Source organism: Urtica dioica, chromosome 2 (assembly GCF_054948205.1).
Source record: "Urtica dioica subsp. dioica isolate 48M chromosome 2, U.dioica_male_clone48M_v1_H2, whole genome shotgun sequence".
NCBI lineage: Eukaryota > Viridiplantae > Streptophyta > Magnoliopsida > Rosales > Urticaceae > Urtica > Urtica dioica.
This window is the reverse complement of record NC_142757.1, coordinates 37,439,275-37,451,258: the sequence shown is the minus strand read 5'-3', so window position 1 is coordinate 37,451,258 and position 11,984 is coordinate 37,439,275. Positions and strand designations below refer to the sequence as shown.

General features: G+C 42.8%; 2 protein-coding genes across 2 annotated transcripts; both read left to right on the top strand.

Annotated features, from left to right (window-relative positions):
- The first annotated feature begins 632 nt into the window (after positions 1–632).
- On the top strand, positions 633–3,854 carry LOC149404596 (nudix hydrolase 8-like). Its single transcript, XM_089606696.1, has 9 exons — positions 633–1,217; positions 1,310–1,581; positions 2,125–2,190; positions 2,250–2,387; positions 2,691–2,768; positions 2,874–2,924; positions 3,017–3,051; positions 3,239–3,347; positions 3,507–3,854. The coding sequence occupies exons 1-9, from the start codon at positions 1,106–1,108 to the stop codon at positions 3,711–3,713; spliced, it is 1,068 nt and encodes a 355-aa protein (XP_089462822.1). The 5' UTR covers positions 633–1,105; the 3' UTR covers positions 3,714–3,854.
- A 5,725-nt stretch (positions 3,855–9,579) lies between these two features.
- LOC149404595 (uncharacterized) lies at positions 9,580–10,446 on the top strand. Its single transcript, XM_089607601.1, has 2 exons — positions 9,580–10,115; positions 10,161–10,446. The coding sequence occupies exons 1-2, from the start codon at positions 9,580–9,582 to the stop codon at positions 10,444–10,446; spliced, it is 822 nt and encodes a 273-aa protein (XP_089463727.1).
- Positions 10,447–11,984: the final 1,538 nt, after the last annotated feature.

Sequence of the window (11,984 nt, the reverse complement as noted above, 5' to 3'; positions counted from 1 at the left end):
ACATTATTGATAAGATAAATTGGTCATCAGTTGACATGGACAGTCACTCTTCTATCATCAAAACCTCATAGTTTTTATTCCATTTTCTAGCCAATTATTTTTCTTGTTATTAAAAGTATAGTATATGTCTAATGTCTTTCACTGAGTTCATAAAAATAGCTCTCTTACGAGTCTAAGTAAATGGAAAAGATGAGGAGGATAGTAATGATGTAATAAATATAATAATTTCTAACAAAAAATCATAATCTCTATAGCTGCGCGTGGGACTACTAAACCGAGTTTTCAGGTCACACGGAATACAAGACTCAAACAAGCTGACTCTGTTCTTCCCCCGACAGTCACATTAATGATAATACAATCTATTTTTATTAAATAACTTTGATACTTAAATTCCCTCGTTTTCATCATTTAAGCGGTGATCGAAATCCAAATATCAGATTTTATAAATAAATAAAAAAGAAAAGAAAAAAGAAATCCAAATATCAGACTCTGGAGATATCTTCCCAATCGGTTCCTTTCCCATAACCTAGCTCGTTTGGACCTTTGTCACTTCCCAAGCTATCAATAACCCAATATTTCTGTTTCTTCAGTGATTTTTCTTACACGTTTGTTTCTCTATATATTACATGTAGTTCTTCCTTCCTTTGGATATATTTTCAGAATGTATTTTTATTCAACTTCTTTCTTTCTTTCATATCAGTTTCATTTCTCGTTGTCATTATTATTTAATATCAAATGGACACACACATTTCCCACCACAAATTGAAATAACAAACCCCACTACACTGAAATCTTGTTGGGGCTTTATTAGGATAAGATATTCTGTTTACTTAAACTTGCTTTTTATTTCTTTATTTTTATTTTTTATTTTGGTTATATTTATTTCCTTCTCTCTACGTGGATTTTCTGTGCTTAACACAGTCATTACCATAAACCCAACACTCTGTTCTTTTCTGGTAACTCTCAAAAAATAATATCTATTTAGTTGCTCTCCAGGGGTGTGATTAAATCCAAATCCAGTGGGGTTTGCTTTATTTGATTCGCATATTATTTCAAGCTCTATAAGCCTCATTCATTTTCTAGTTCCTTGGTCAAGTCAAGTCCAATGGAAACCAAGTTATTTAATCGGAGAACTGTCTCTATAGCTGATATAGCGCCTCAAACCCACAGAAGCCAATTTAATGCCAATGCCTCTCATCAAATCAGCTTCTGCAAAGGTATTTATTTCTATTTTTCTTAAAAATTTCTTAAATGACTAAGAATGTATGAAATGCTCAAAAGTGTATTTTTTTTTTGGGTGTGTGTTCAGGGGTTTCGCAAAAGGCGTATTCATACTCGAGGATTTCAAACGGCAGTTACGAATCGAAGCAAGCGTTGAGCTCCGATGAGAAGGAGTGTTTGTTGTACGGGATCAACGGAACAAACGGGTCGATCGCCGGACTGTGGCGGAGGGAGATCGGAGTTCTGGACTCCGCCGGCGACGAGTACGGCGGCGTCCTTGTCGACGCCGAGAAATTACCTTCCGACCCGAATGTCTTCGCTCGCATTCTTCGCTCCTCTCTTTCCCACTGGAAAATTAAGGTACTTTAATTTCTAACCTATATATATTTCTCACTATTCAAATTTCTTCAAAATTTAACCTTTTTTTTTTTTTTTTTTTTTTTTTTTTTACTACATGTTAAATAGGCTCTATAAATCACGATTGAAGATAATGTCAGATAGGTGTACATTGATGAAAGTCGTAAAACTGTGGGATTTTGTTAAAAATTGAAATATTAGACGAAGAATGAGGGTATTATTTTTTGCACAAATGAGAAGTGAGTGAGTAAATTATAATGAAATAAAAACTGAGCGTATTTATATTAAAACCAAATAGTGGTGTGTGCGAATTACGACTGGTTTGTGTTGGAAAAACACGGTCAAAAAACTATATTACTGACAAGAAATGTTACTATGAGGTAGGTATGAATTTAATTTAGAAAAATATTGTACACTATTTAAGTCTATAATGTTTCTCAACTGGTTTTCGAAGAACAAGAAGAAAAAAAAGTTTATGTTTCATTTTTAATGTGAGAATATTTCCTCTTTTAATATTTTTGTCAAAACCCAACGATTTGAATGCAGGGAAAGCAAGGGGTTTGGCTCAAGTTGCCAGTAGAAAAATCCGAGCTTGTTCCAGTCGCTGTGAAGGTATGAAATATATTTCGGTTTCGTTTTGAGGACGAGAGTGTAAATTTTGAAATTCTCAGGCAGGGTTCGAGTACCACCACGCGGAGCAAGGATATGTGATGATGACCTATTGGATTCCGGAGGGTCCTTCTTTGCTTCCGAACAACGCTTCACACCAAGTCGGGATCGGAGGATTTGTCATCAACGACCAAAACGAGGTAAATTTCATCATTTCCTTAGGATTGATTAGCTCTTTTAACTTGAATGGTTCAAGAAAGAAATTTGTGTTCTATAATAATTGTTCTATGGTAACTACTTAACATTATTACTGTTGATATTGAGTCCTTCGATAAATTTATTACCGTTGAAGGAAGTTATTTTTAGACTCTAGCTTCGAAAAAACAAAAGATTATTTTTTGTTGATAGCATTATATATATATATATATATATATATATATATATATATATATACATATATATATATTTATATATTTATTTATTTCTTGCACTATATTATGCAGGTTCTTGTGGTGCAAGAGAAACACTGTGAATCTGCCTTTTCCGGTCTTTGGAAAATCCCAACTGGTTTTATTCTCGCGGTACTTGATCCAAATTTTATACCAATTGCATAGTCCCAGATATTTAGCATCTTTGTTTCACAATTTTTATTTATTTATATTTAATTATTGTAATATTTGCACCAGTCAGAGGAGATCTTTACAGGAGCAGTGAGAGAAGTTCAAGAAGAAACTGGGGTAAGGATTATTTATTTTCTCTCAAGACAGATCATACTTATTACTTTCACTTACAGATCATATCATTTAAAATTCTTGATCTTTTTCTGCAGATTGATACAGAGTTTATAGAGGTTATAGCATTCAGGTAATGCCACATAGCTTTGTGGTAGCATTAAATTACAGCAATTAGCAATTTTAATACCTCGGAAAAAAAATTACAGTGTTTATAATGTAAGAGTCGAGACTAAATTCCTTTAGGATGAGTAGCTATATCAAATTCGAAAAAAGAGATCTTAAAACCTTTTTCACATGCATTCATCTTTGGTTTACAGGCATGTTCACAATGTCGCTTTCGAGAAATCAGATTTGTTCTTCATTTGTATGTTGAGACCACTTTCGAGGGAGATTATAATTGATGATCTTGAAATCCAAGCAGCCAAGGTAAATATTCCCCTATTGAATTTATTATTTCTTTCTCGCGTTTATCATTTGGAAATCGCCACTGGCTCAAACGTGCCTACATATCCAAGGTAACTGATTTTGTGTTTTTATATATATATATATATATATATATATATATATATATATATATATATACAGTGGATGCCTTTGGTTGATTTTGTGGAACAACCCTTGATACGAGAAGATTCCATGTTCAAGAAAGTCATAGACATTTGCATCGCTCGGCTCGGGAAGCGTTATTGCGGTCTGGCTTCTCACCAGCTGGTCTCGAAATTCGATGGAAAGCAATCGACCTTGTACTACAACGTTATGGAGTCTCAGGGTACACCCTGTCTAGGTGATTGAAATATGTTCCAAAACCTTCTCGATATACGCCTCCGAACAGATAATTTAACATGTATTTTTACAGACACTTGTATATAATATTCGCCGTCGTAAAGTACCTCTTGTATAGCGGTCATCCACGCATGTGATTCTCTTTCTCTCTATCTGTTTTTGTATATGGTTCCCCTTTCTTCTGATATCGAGCCAAGGCATTATTCAACGTGACTACGGGAATATAAAAGTTGACGCAAAAAATTGCACCAAAATCAAATGGCTCACAGATCACTTTCTCCGAGCTTCAAGCTCGGTCTTACAAGAATATAGCATGAATGACCTACAGGGCCCACAAGGAATATGGTTAGGGCACTCTCACACTCAAGTAGGCTTTGTATAAGGATTCCTCGAGTTTTAGGAGATGGTGGAAAATGGAGGTTTGGAGAGAGAATGAGTTTTGAGGCTCCAAATTGTGTTAGAAATAAGTTACCCTTGTACTTTCAGTTTGGTTGGATTAAATAGCTACACAGAGTCGGCTCAACCTATTGAGGGCTTTGGCGGATAGATAAAGAAACGACAAACGGCGTTAGAGTAAAAATAATACATTTTAATAAAATAATTAAACACATTGCACATAAATGAAGAATATAACAAAACCTGCAAACTTTGAGTGAAACAATTAGATTGTTTTGTTTTTTTTTATAGTGAATAAATTATCTAGGTTTAGTATTCATTGTGTGATCTTATTGATTTTAGGCACTCTGAAATGTTAGTACATCTTATTCACAAACAAATGAGTAGAAAGGAATAACAACTAAAAGGGTATAATGATTATTTTATCATTCTCATATCATTATAGATAGTCATGAATGGTAAACATCCAAAGTTATTCAAAGGATCCAATATGTTACAGAAGTAGTGCATGGAGTAGCAATCTTAAAAGATATCAATCGAAGGTAGTTCATGCAAAAACATAAACAATCGTAGAAAAACAAGATCATGTTACAGAAATGTCTTTCACTAAAAGATCTCAGTACAGTGGGATAATCTCTGATTGATCCCTTGGAGGGTGGTCTTCTCTGCAAGCCAGGTCTCCGGCGCAAGATGAATAGCTCTTCTCCAGCTTCTGACGACAGATCGAAGGGAGGGGAGAAGGGGCTACGAGATGGAATGGAATAAACTTTGTCCTTCTTAGCCTCAGATGTCTCCATTGACGAAAACCCCCTTGCTCACCCAGGGAAGAACTCTGATGAGGAAGTTTTGGTGGCCAAGATTATCTCGAAGAAACTAGTGGAAAAATCGACCCTCGTCGCGGTCTTGTCTAGGGTATGGCGTGGTTATGGTAGATGGTCAGCGAAGGAAGTTTTGCCAGGTCTTTTTACGTTGCATTTTGCCTTGAAAGGAGACAGATAAAATTTCTTAGCTCGTCGCCCTTGGACCATCAAGGGGGCTTAGATGGTGGTTAAGCCATTGCCAAAGCACATGACCATTGATGAAGTGGACCTCTCCAAGACTCCATTCTGGGTCCGACTCTTCGGGCTCCCTCCGACGTATGTCCATGACCAGAGTATCAGGAAAAATTGCTGGACATTTCGGAGCCTTTTTCGGGTGCAATTTGAGCCTGAACAACCGATACAACTCCTACGTGGGTTTCCAAGTGGAGATAGCGGTGATAGCTCCTCTGTTTCCCGGCGTCTTCGTGGACAGAGAGGACAAACCACCTCTTTGGATACAGGCGAAGTACGAGAATTTGGGCCTCACGTGTTTCAGATGTTGGTGTTTAGGCCATGCGAGTGTGGAGTGCTCTAGAGATGAGGCTCGAATGATTCACAAGCAAGGTGTGCCTGAAGTTGCAATGTACGGACCTTGGTTGGACTCGAAATCCATTATTCCAAATTGTTTCGAGGCTGATCGTCGGAAAAGAGTGCATGGAAAGCCCTAATTCCAGGGAGAGGGTGAAGATAGACTTGAACCGGTGGAGGAGAGGTGCGTGGAGCACAACCAAGCTACCCCGCGTGGTGGACATGTGGCACACAAGAATCAAGGGATGAGACCCACGACTCTCGACGTGGTCTGTACAACAGCGGCAAATCCGGTCTCAGATTCAGAATGACTTTCCGCCTTAGTTGTTGAACCGGGGGATTGGCCTCTGAAACAGGCAAAAGGATTAAAGCAGGTTGCTTCCTCTGGAAACCCCCTTTGTCTGCCTAGTCTCTCTGACATCCCTGATGCGTCCTCACGTTTGACTCGAGGAGGGTTTGCAAGTGAAGGGAAAGCATTGCCAAAAGAGGTTTCACCCATTTCTTTGGGCCTGGGCCCAAATTCTAATCTAGGGGCTTCAAAAGAAGGAGTTGAAGACAAAGCTGTTGGTGTTATTAGTGGAACAAAGAGAAATAGTGGAGGCCCAGGTTTTACTCCAGACCTAAAGATGGTAGCGAAAGTAAAGGAATGTTCAAACTTGCCTTCACTCCTTCATCTCACGGACCTGTCCTGGCGAAGATAACCCTTCCGAGACTCAAGACGAACAATGGTGACCGACAGAGAGGCCAAAAAGTCGGATACCGGAAAGAAGCGAAGATTGGCAACTCCTGAACAGCCTATCCCGCCTAGAAATATCAATATGGTCCGGCCGACGGTTGTTCCTCGACGTCATCGGTGACCCTTGCGAGGCAAGGGTGCCGGGAGCCATGATATGCATTATCTAGAACGTCCAGGGGATTGGCAACCCCGGGACGATGGAGGCCCTTCAGTTCCACATGTCAAAGCATGACCCGGATTTTGTGTTCATTTCTGAGTCTCGAATTTACTCGGCGGCGGTTGAAAGATTTAGAGTGCTCTTGGGTTTTGGGGGATGCTTTGTGGTGGAACCAGTCGGCGTAATGGTGGTTTGGCGCTAATGTGGAAAGAAGGTGCGAATGTTAGAGTTAGGTTTTTCTCCAGGTATCATATCGAGGCCTAGATGGTTACAAGCGGTGGAGTCTTTGGCGCTTCTTGGGCCTGTACGGAACCCGGAGGTGCATTTGAGGAAGTTCACTTGGGAGTTGTTGCAGCGAGTATGTGAGCTCTCGTCGGTGCCTTTCCTATGCGCCGGGGACTTCAACGAGATTCTTTTTACTCATGAGAAGATAAGGGCAATACTAGGAGCTCCAGACTGACTGACGCGTTTCGTCTCATATGAGAGCAAACTGCAAGACTTAGGGTTTGACAGGGACCCGTTCACGTGGAGATGCAAGAATGGTGAGTAATATACGTGGGAGTGCCTTGATAGGTGTGCGGTGAACAAGGAATTGTCCGAGAGTTTCCCTCGTCGTCGGGTGCGGCACCACAACCTATGGAGATCCGATCACCGCCCCTCATGCTCCTTTTACAGGGGGTGGACCGTTCATCGACTTATACTTCGGTTCCCCGGAGAAGGTTCATGTTCGAGGCCGCGTGGAGTGATGATAGTGCTTGTGGTAGAATTGTCAGAGAGCATTGGTCGTTGGATATCCCCGCTGCTCTTCGGGATTGTGGGAAGGCCTTGGCGGATTGGGGGCACGCCAAGTACCGGATTATGAAAGTGAGCATCGAAATACAACAAAGGGTGCTTGAAGCCCTTAACTCCTTGAATGTCAATGCGGGCAAGGAAGCGATTCGGGCCGAGGAACGAAAACTAGATTGTATGCTTGACAAAGAAGCTACATATTGGAAACAACGTAGCTAGAATGAATGGTTCAAATGTGGTGATCGAAAAACGAGATTTTTTCATCGAAAGGCTTCCTTCCGTCGAAAGAAGAATAAGATCTCCGGAATCTTTGACTCATACGGGATTTGGACCAAGGAATTGGAAAGGGTGGAATCGATCATCTCGGGTTACTTTAAGGATATCTTCACGTCGAGGAGCCGAGTCGGGAGGATATCGAAGCGGTCATGTGTTGTATCGAGCCGGTTATCTCCAACCAAACTAATGGAGAATGTGGGTGTAGATTTTAACCCACCTAATTTAATTAGGCCTCGCGGTTAAGTAATTGACAAAGCCCAACAGGAAAGGCACAGCCTGCCATGCCGAGGTCAGAGTCCGACTCAGCCTTGGATGTCCAGCTTGCACATCTTGTCCGGCCCAAGCCCAATTCGACCACGAAGCTGCCTCAGCTCCTCATCACGACCAAGTCAGCGTCTTCACACGTTCAACCCGGAAGACTCGGTCAAGGCTCTGTTTCTCCGCGAGATCGAGTACGCCGACTGCCAGCACGACGAGCGCATCCTCCTCCAGGTCGACCACGAGTCTACAAAATCCACGGTGGAGATCAGCTTCGGTTTACTATAAATAGTCGATCAATAGAACAAAATAAGCCCTGTTACTTTTATTATCTAATCGCTATCATTGTTATTCAAAATCAGAATTTTCATTACTTTTTACGTTGAGCTCGGCATCACTGTTGTACTTCGAGCTCACCACCTCGTCAACTGTATTCAGCTCGATTATTTCAATAAATATTTTTGTTATTTCATTTCTTTCTAAATTTTATTTCATTTCTAATATGATGAATCCTTGAGATCCACATAAATATAAAATAAAACGACTAGTACATAAAAATAAGTTTTGTGATTGTTGAGGAACCGATTCCGACATCAACAATTTGGCGCCGTCTGTGGGAAATTCTATCAAGAAATCCAACTCCGAAGATTTGAGCTAAACTCAATCATAAGTATGGATAACGAAAACCAACATATAGATTCGATCACGGGGGCCACCTCCGAGATCAAATCTCTTCTGGAAACTCTTGTCGCTGGAGCGACAAAGAATCGCGAGTTCCAACAGTCCACCAAGACCGCGCTAAATGCTTTGACCGCCGAACAGGCCGCCCTCAGGGCGGCTTATGAGGCCGACAAAGTAGCAAGCGCGGCAGCGAGTGCGGCAGCCGAACTGCCAGCTCGCTCCTTCAGGGAAAGATCAGGGAGTCGGGCTCTCCCCACGGTGACTAGCCTGGATTCTTCCAGGATCCCTGTCACCCCGTCAAGGGCCGGGTCTTCCTACCCGATATTCCAGCTCGGGACACACTCCCAGCCCGGAATGAGCACCTAGGCATCTATGCCGAGTTCGAGCAGATTGCCCCCTCCCCCTCCCGGAGGACCAACAATCCGTCCTGAAATATTCTCCACCGTCCTGACGGTGGAAAATCCTGGTAACCCCATCTCGTAAGAGGCTGGCGAAGTGCCAGCTCACCATGAACCTACTCAAGGGCCCGATCATCTCGCCGAGAATCAGCAGGCGCCCACGCTGGCGCCTCATGAAGGAAGCGAGCTCGCGCCCGTCAAAGCCGAGCTGACCAAAATGGAAGCATTTCGAAGGATGATCGATGAATGGTTCCGAGCTGTCCACTCGAAAATGCACTCAGCTATCAGCTCGACTCCCGAGATTGACAGGCTGGTTGCAGAAACAAGACGAACCCCCTTTGCGCCAAACATAAGCAGAGTAAAAATAGGGGACGCGGGAAAGGTTAGGCTCCCGAAGTACTCAGGAGTCACTAACCCCAAGTTCCATATGACAGCCTTCCAAATTGCTATGGCGCGGGCTCATCTCTTTGAACACGAGCTAGAAGCAGGATACTGTCAGCTGTTCGCTGAGAACCTTATAGGCTCCGCCCTGGATTGGTTCTCTAGGCTTGAGGAAGGATCAATCGACAGTTTTCGAAAACTCTCGGCTGAATTCCTCACACACTACTCTATGCTCGTCGAAGACGAAGCAACAATGGCCGATCTCTGGAACACCCAGCAAGCTGACTCCGAGACCCTTAAGAATTACATGACGCGCTTCAAGAACATCATGTAAAAAATCCCAAACATTAAAAATGATTCGGCACTAACAGCCCTGAAGAACGGCCTGTGGCACGATTCTCGATTCCGAGAAGAAATGACCATTAACAGACCACTGACCATAGAGGATGCTATCCACTGCGTCTCTAATTTTGCTAAGGCCGAGGAAGAAAGAAACGCGCTGGCCAAGAAGCACGGGGCTAAGAAGTTTCCTCACTCAGGCCACGTCCTAGGGGATATGCAACCCCTGGGAAACAGAATGAACAAAAAGTTGAACGGACCCCTCAAGAAGGTAAACCCCCCACCCGGTTTTTCCTACAACGTGAATGATGAGGATCACACTGAAAGTTCTACCAAGAAATGGACCCGAGACCCTGAAGCTTATTGTGATTTCCACAAAAGCAATGGCCACGCAACCCTCAATTGCGAAACAATGAGGAAAGTTCTGGCCGAAAAGTTTGCTAAAGGAGAACTAAAAGGAATCGACTTAGGGCCTCCGCCAAAGAATAAGACTTTTGGTTCTCAGCCTAGGGGAAATCCATCTCCCGGGAAAATGAGAAGGAACAACGAAGAAGACACCATTACCGACGTCCAAACTAAATCGAGAATCGACTGTATTATAGGTGGTTCAAAGTTTTGTAAAGAGTAAATTAACTCAATAAAGGCGTACCAACGCAGATTGAACGATACCCTTGAAAAGATCGAGCCCAATGATCAAGAGGAAATCCTGATTACTTTCAGGGGTAGCGACGTAAAAAAGCTAGCCATGCCGCATGATGACGCCTTACTAATCGAACTAGAAGTGTTGAATTGCATTGTGAGCCAAATCCTGATAGATGGAGGAAGCCCGGTGGACGCTATCTTCAGGAGTACCCTGAGGAAGATGAACATTGATGAGTCCGATATTGAAAGAGAAACCACGAACTTGACTGGTTTTAATGGGATGGTAACACCGTCGGTATGAGTAATAACACTCCCTGTACACGTTCCTGGAACAAACAAACTAGTGAAATTCGTGGTCCTCGATTGCCCCTCACCCTTCAACATTATACTGGGGAGACCGTGGATTCACGGCTGAAAGCTGTCCCCTCTACCTATTACCATTGTATACGTTTTCCGACCCCCCAAGGAGTCAAAGAAATTAGGGGAAGCCAACAAGCATCAAGGATATGCTACATGAGCGACCTCAAGACCTAAATCAAGAAGGAAACAGACGTTCAATAGCAATTAATGACTATTGGGATCGAGCACCCGACATGACTATTGGGATCGAGCACCCGACAGGACTCTCGATACTGCGATAGGTGCCAAAAACACGCCCCTAATGTAAAACGGACGACGGAAGAACTGACATCGATATCAGCACCATACCCATTTATGAAAGGGTCAATGGACACAGTAGGACCAATGCCCTTCGCGCCCGGTGGGCTAAGGTTCTTGCTGCTCCTTACTGATTATTTTTCAAAATGGGTGGAAGCCGAGGCGTTCCCCTTAATAAAAGACCTGGATGTTCAAGCCTTCATATGGAAGAACATCATATGTCGTCACGCGGTCCCTCAGGAAATCATTGCTGATAACGGTGCACAATTCATATTTAAACGCTTCAGGCAATTCTGCTTCAATCAGGGGATTGAATTAAGAATGTCTACCCCACGATATCCGCAAGGCAATGGTCATGCAGAAGCAGCCAACAAAACAATCGTGAACTCGTTAAAAAAGAGACTCAGCGCTAAGAAAGGGGGATGGGCCGATGAACTCCAAGGCGTACTCTGGGCATACCAAACAAGCCCCAAAAGACCCACTGGAGAAACACCCTTCTCCTTGGTATACGGCGTACATTCAGTGATTCCTATCGAGCATGAGGTCCAAACGATAAGGACGTTATACGCTCATGGAAACGAGTGCACGAATAATGCATCATTGGAAGACTCCCTCAATCGCATCGAAGAAAAAAGGGAGCAAGCTCTAGTTAGGATGTCCCACTACCAACAAAGCGTAGCAAGATATTACAACAAAAACTTGCACCCACGCCATTTCGAAGTTGGAGACTTAGTATAAAGGAAAGTATTCCAAAATACCGCGGAGACCAACGCCAAAAAACTCGGAACAAACTGGGAAAGACCTTACCAAGTGTCGAAGGTAGTCCGCCCTGGGGTATATGAGTTAGAGACCTTAGACGGAACGCCCGTCTTACGATCTTGGAATATCATAAACCTAAAGAAATACTATGCATAATCGTATAGAACAAACAATCGAACTACATCTCGGCTTGATCCCAATCATTGGGTACGTAGGCAGCCTCGTTCCCGAGGTCTAGCCCCCATCTATCAAAATTTGCAGAACGCCCCATGATCTTCGAGCAACGAGCTCTTGACCCTTGTCCAATGAGGAGACTGACTGGGTCATAAATCTTGACAGAAGACAAGGCCGAATCCCTAGACTTCTACGAGCATCGAGGCTCCCATCGCAGTTAGGAGACGTTCAGAAGAGTAACGTCGCCCC

Coding starts and splice junctions, on each gene's coding strand:
- LOC149404596 (XM_089606696.1), top strand. CDS start 1,106: ATGGAAACCAAGTTATTTAATCGGAGAACTGTCTCTATAGCTGATATA. Junction 2,388..2,690: donor TCATCAACGACCAAAACGAG/GTAAATTTCATC, acceptor TATATTATGCAG/GTTCTTGTGGTGCAAGAGAA. Junction 2,925..3,016: donor AAGTTCAAGAAGAAACTGGG/GTAAGGATTATT, acceptor CTTTTTCTGCAG/ATTGATACAGAGTTTATAGA.
- LOC149404595 (XM_089607601.1), top strand. CDS start 9,580: ATGACCATTAACAGACCACTGACCATAGAGGATGCTATCCACTGCGTC. Junction 10,116..10,160: donor TGTATTATAGGTGGTTCAAA/GTTTTGTAAAGA, acceptor GTACCAACGCAG/ATTGAACGATACCCTTGAAA.